At 47.5% G+C, this 6,000-nt stretch overlaps 1 protein-coding gene across 1 annotated transcript in view; it reads left to right on the top strand.

Moving 5' to 3' along the window:
• ARPC2 (actin related protein 2/3 complex, subunit 2, 34kDa) overlaps positions 1 to 5,934 on the top strand; it is a 37,638-nt gene extending 31,704 nt beyond the window's left edge. Inside the window, exons 8-11 of the mRNA XM_006867801.1 lie at positions 1,063 to 1,189; positions 2,935 to 3,035; positions 3,344 to 3,444; positions 5,720 to 5,934. Coding sequence (XP_006867863.1) covers positions 1,063 to 1,189; positions 2,935 to 3,035; positions 3,344 to 3,444; positions 5,720 to 5,744 — 354 coding nt within the window. The 3' untranslated portion in view covers positions 5,745 to 5,934. The remainder of the gene's footprint in view (positions 1 to 1,062; positions 1,190 to 2,934; positions 3,036 to 3,343; positions 3,445 to 5,719) is intronic.
• The last annotated feature ends 66 nt before the right edge of the window (positions 5,935 to 6,000 follow it).

Raw genomic sequence — 6,000 nt, forward strand, 5'->3', positions numbered from 1 at the left:
GGAACCTAACTAGCTAGAGTGGTAGGCAGGGTTTTTACTTCCTGGTTTGTTTGTGGTTTGATAAGTGGGAATGTGTATTTGATCAAAATAGGTGAGCTCTTACAGGCAGAGTGGTGGTCCTAAGCCATCCAGTAGTCAGACTTCAAATTCTCAGATCGCTTGGTCTCCCTTTCCTTCTGAAAACTACTGCTCCCAAGAAGGCTTCCATTTGGTTTGAAGTTATGATTGATGGGTTCATAGGATCTAAATAGCTGAAAACTTGTTCCAAGACCCAGAGCCAGGAGAATGTATGGGATTCGTGAAACAGAAACTCATGGAGATACGGGGTGAGAGCAGTGATGAAAACCTGATCAGGTTATTTATCTAAATTCACTCTGGTTCTCCCAGTGCTTTTTCTTAGTTGAATTTTGTTGCAGTTTTGTGCTGTCAAGTCAGTTTCAACTCAGTAACCCTGTATAGAGTTTCCAAGGCTTTTTATAGCTCATAGGAGCAGAAAGCCTCATCTTTCTCCCTCCGAGCTGCTGGAGAACTCAAACTGTGGACCTTGTGGTTCACAGCCTGTGCTTATCTTAAGGAGTTTATCACCTATGCTGATCTAAAAAAGACTCAACAAAGCTGCTCATGGCATTGTGAAGATCTGACTGGTTAAGTACTTAGTAAGCTCTCCTGTGTGAATCTCAAGTGCAGTGGTAGCATCCAGCATTGGTCAGGTTCAATGTAGAGTGTGTTTAGCCTTCTGCTGGTCCTTACAGGGGCTCTGGTAACATAGTGGATTACAAGGTGAGGTACTAAACACAGTCAGCAGTTTGAATCCACCAGGAGACGGATGAAGCTTCGTGCTCCGTTGAAGATTTACAGCCTCGGAAAGCCTATCCACAGTAGCTAAGTCAAAACCAACTGGGGGTGGGGGATGGGAACCAACTGGACTGGCATGCAGCAGCAGCAGCAAGGACTACTGGCCCACAGGGTTACAGAGGTCACTCCCCATAGGGCAAACTCCATAGCCTCTTACTCATCTTATACCTAGTTCTTTTCTGGTTGCTTTTTGCTTCATCTTGGAAGGAATTCAAAGAAGGACGTCGAGCCAGCCACACAGCCCCACAGGTCCTCTTTAGCCACAGGGAGCCCCCTCTGGAGCTGAAAGACACCGATGCTGCTGTGGGCGACAACATTGGCTATATCACCTTTGGTGAGTGGGACGGGATTGGTACTTCAGTGTGACTATACTGAAGGCTGCCTACATCTGAACAGACATTTGCTAAAGTTAGAAGATGGGCCCAAGCAGGCACAGAAATGGTTCAGGTTCCTGTTGCCGTGGCTCTCGGAGGGGTATTCTGGGGCCCTGATTGCAGAGCAGGCCCTATGCTATTGTGGGCAACCATTGTTTCTGCTCTTTTGTGTTTTCCTCCCTTTCTCTCCTAAGCCTTCAGGATAAATGGGACCATCTCTGCTGTTCAGTAGGAGGGGTAGTGCCACATAGCTATTGCTGAGAAGCAGCTGGATGGGAATTCTTTGTCATTTGACACGCGTGGTTTTATTGTTGTTGTTTAATAATTAGGCTCCAGCATGATTCACTTATCCCACTGCCCCACTGAAGAAATTCAAGTCTTCCCTTTCCACAGTTGCTTCATCCTAGTGAACTGGTTGATTAAACAGTGTGGTTTGGAATAACAGCTCCTTCACACAGCACCTGATGCCACTAACGTGTCTCCTTTTGTGAAGTTGTATTTAATTAACTCAGTACTAAAGCTATACCTTTATTTATTGATGATGATCAAGTGAGTTAGTTTACCAGAGTTCTTTAAAACTAACATGCATATTCTCTGCATATTGGGTAATTTTTTCTGAAGTTCCAATGCATCCTATAGTTCATGGCATGTCATAGTTTATTTAATTGGCAGTGTCTCTTTGTGGTCCATAGTATCATGGTAAACAGATGAATCTCCTGTGCACGTGTTTCTTTCTTTCCAGGCCAGGGAAGATTGACACAGGGGTCTCACTCTTAGGAGACAAACTTGGCTAGACTTCGTACTCAGGGCATTTTGCTGATAGACCAGTGCGTAGGTTTGATTGAGGATGCCAGAAACCAAAGGGGAAAAGGGTGTGCAAGTCTGCTCAAGGACTGAGTGGAACCTCACAGATCCTCCTGTGGCTGGTGCCACGGGACAGGCTTTTCTCAGCCTCCAGCCAAAGCAGCTCCTCCCGCCCTTCCTGCCTTCATCAAGGCTTGGAGGGTCCAGGTCCTTAGACCACTTAGGCTCTCCTAGCAAGAATATTGTGGCTTAGGTGAAAGTTTACAGAGCAAATTGGTTTTGCATTCAGCATTTAATACACATTTTGGTTCGTGACACTGCTTGCAGTCCCCACAATACAACAGCACTCTCCCCACTTCCTCCCTGTGTGCACCCTTCCCATCAGTCTTTCAGTCCTGGCCTGTCTGCCTTTGGAGCTTTCTCCCTGGGCAAATGCTGCCCTTTGATCTCATATGGCAGCCGGTTCTAGGGAGTGCTGTGGCACACCTGATGGGCCTGTTGTCTGACTGGAACCTGAGTCACAGGGTGGGATCAACTGTTTATTCCCAAAGCCACCCAGGTAGCCATTGGGGACTTGCAGACTGGACACCGATTTCAGATGCATAGCCACAGGACCCACCCTGAAACAAAGCCCAGGGTCTAGCCCTTCCCCTCAGTAGCTCTGTTACCCCACTGTGATCCCTTTTGTTTGTCTCAGGTCTTGCATTTACACACGTGTGCACCCCACCTGCTGATACTGTTTGTGCCTTTCTAGTCTCAAGGAGAAAACCATGACAAAGCTTGGGAGTAGAGAAGCAAGTGGGCTGTTCTGAAGCTGAGAGAGATGGAAGTTAACTGCATGCTGCTTCCTGACCCTTTGGTATTCCACTCTGATGCATTCTTTGTTCCTTTCACTCCCCAGTGCTGTTCCCTCGCCACACCAACACCAGTGCCCGAGACAACACCATCAACCTGATCCACACGTTTCGGGACTACCTGCACTACCACATCAAGTGCTCGAAGGTGGGTGAGAGCTGCTCCCTCTGCTCTTGTCCTCTCCACCAGGGTTGATCACATCAAAGCCCATTCCAGTAGTCCGGGCTGCTGTGGACACGGACTGAGAGTAGATATTTCTAAAGGCTTCAAGAAATCCTGCCTTGCTTAATTTCATCTCTGTCCTGCTCCCTCATCCCAGAGAAATACATGCAACTTGCCTTCCTGCTTCCCTGCTTGGCCCTGTGTCAACCCCGGGGTGTGTGTTCCCAGGTCTAATGAGAACAGAGCAGTCTTTCTAGACTGTGACTTTTAACACCTGTTGTGTGTGTTCACAGGCCTATATTCACACACGGATGCGGGCGAAAACCTCGGACTTCCTCAAGGTGCTGAACCGTGCACGTCCAGATGCCGAGAAAAAAGAAATGAAAACAATCACGTGAGTAGGGCAGCGCAGAGTCACAGCATGCCCACCTGCCTCTCCTGAGCTCACCAAGAAGGCAAAAAATGGACATTGGTGGCCTTGGGAGGCGGACAAATTAGCCCAGTAGCTACTGACAGACTGAGATGGAGTTAGCAGGTTTTCACCAGTGAATGGACCAGGCTTTGTGAACTATGAGAATGGCAGCTAGGAAGAAACCAAGAGACCATTTCCCAAGATGCGCAATGTTCTCTTTGGGCCTGAGTTCATAGAGGTCATTGGGTGCTTCTCGAGATCTAGTCCTAGAGAGATGGAATAATTTGCTTACGGACATTTAGTTAAATGAATAGACCTGGAATCACCAGTGTTCTTTCCTGGTCTGCTTCTAAGCAGGAATTTTGCATGAGGAAGAGCCGAAGTGGTCTGAATCCTAGCGAGTCATGTCTGTGCCAGGGACCAGGTCAGGGGTCCCCTGCTGAGGAAATACAGGCAGTCCTGTTCTCATGGTCACAATGCTTAGCTGCTGTCTTCTGTGCTAGTGGGTGGATTTGCCAACACCTCTGGTGGGTATGCTGTGTGTCTAGTCCTTAAGGCTTTCTGCTGCCATTTGAAAGGGTGAGAGAGGTCCCTGATACCAGGGAAGGGTTTTCAGTCATAGAAACACCAGGTGGCTACAGAAAACAGGTTGTTGCCCTGGACATCTTTGGGCAACTGCCCATCTCTCATTATTATTACCAGAGGCTTTTGTCTGTACTCGCTCTGTGCCTACCACCCAGAGCCTGAGAAATGGTATGCAGCGTCTAGATGAAGGTGTCCAGATGCACCGGCGGTGACATTGCCACGTCCTTTCTTCTACCCTGAAGCTTCTTGGCATATCTTAAAACGGGCATGACTCCTAAAAGTTGGGGAGGTGAGAGGATGTGCCCTGGCTGCCACTCTAGAACTTTGTCACTTTGCCTCCATTCTGGAGTTGACAGTTGCCCCTTTTCCTGTTTGCCCTTCACTGGGTTGCTTTTCTCACCAGGTGCCACTTTGGTGGCCTCAGCTATGAAGCAGCCAGTTGAGTGTCACTTCCGGGGCCAATGGAAAGTCACGCAGTTCATTAGAGGCTAAGAGGCGACCTGGCCAGCTTTCATGAACCAGACAGGAAGGCAGGGTCTCATAAGTAGAGTCCCAGGATTGCTGGCATCATCCATTCAGAACCCTTCTCTCTCCTTGGGGGTGCTGCAAAGTAACAGGCAGTTTTATAAGGGGCGGAGATAACTCCCTCTGCTGATAGGGAAGCCAAGAAAGAAAGAATCCTTGACATAAACCAAGTGTCCGTTACGTTTTTTCTGTCTACTGATCTGTCTGGCAGAAGGGAGACAGTGATGGAATGCAAACCCTGAAACCCAGATGCCGTTAATGAGGGTGGGAGTTCACTGGGCATTGTGTGCAGGAGGTGCCAGGATACCCACAAACAGTGCCCTGAACCTGTTGAGAGAGGTGGTGCTGTGAGAAGCAGAGCCTGGATGGAAGCTGACCATCAGAGTCAGCATACCACTGTTCTTTGGCAGAGTGGAACACTCAGGGGGGTTTTATTTGGACAGGGGAGTAATTATAGGTAATTTTGTTAGGAGTGAGACATCTAGGACACTTTCTCTGATTACCCAGAGTTCTCAGCTCCAGCTTCCAGGCTGCTTTACCAAATGCCATTAGGTACCCGTTGCAGCCGCTGACTTTTAGAATCAGCTTACTCCCAAAGTTGGCCCTTTTCAAGAAATACTGGGTAGAGCAGTACGCTCTGAGTAAGGAGCTTGCTGCAAGGTGAAGCATAGTCACCGCATGCCGATATGTGAGGTATCTTCGACATTTTGGATGTTTTGTTTTTGTTAGACATATGTGTAACATAATATTTGACATTTCAGCAAGTCTTCACATTCAGGGTCGTTAATTATGTTTATTACATATAATGTAATATGTAATTATATATAAGGTTGCTTTTTTGACTATCTTGCCTTTATGGTGAAAGGCAGAGCTTGATTGAGTGACTGGGGTAGTACTCAGCACAAGATCTAGGCAAAAAAAAAAAAAAACAATAAAAACCTGGGCAACTAACTTATTCTCCCATCTGTGAAAGCTGGAACTCAGTTTCTGACCCGGAGCTCCTAACATGTCTCTGCTTACAGAATTCCAAGCCCCTCTCACCTCCTTTTGGTGGCACTTAGGGATCCCATCCCTAGTCCTGAAGTGGGGTGGTGGGAGGGAAGGTCTGCCGGAAACTAGCCTTCATGCTCACTCTCTCCTTTTTAAGGGGGAAGACGTTTTCATCCCGCTAACCCTTGGGCACAGGAGGAGGCGACTGGCAACTGAAGGCTGAAACCCTTGCTACTGGATAATCGTAGCTTTTAATGTTGCACCTCTTCAGGTTCTTAGGGATTCTCCGTTTGGGTTCCATTTTGTACACGTTTGGAAAATATTCTGCAGAATCGAGCTGTGCTTGCAAGGACTTCATATTTCCCAAGAATTTAAAAAAAAAAAAAAAAAATTAATTCCACTTGATCAACTTAATTGCTTTTCTTTATCTCCCCCCCC

Source organism: Chrysochloris asiatica, unplaced genomic scaffold, assembly GCF_000296735.1.
Source record: "Chrysochloris asiatica unplaced genomic scaffold, ChrAsi1.0 scaffold00110, whole genome shotgun sequence".
Taxonomy (NCBI): domain Eukaryota; kingdom Metazoa; phylum Chordata; class Mammalia; order Afrosoricida; family Chrysochloridae; genus Chrysochloris; species Chrysochloris asiatica.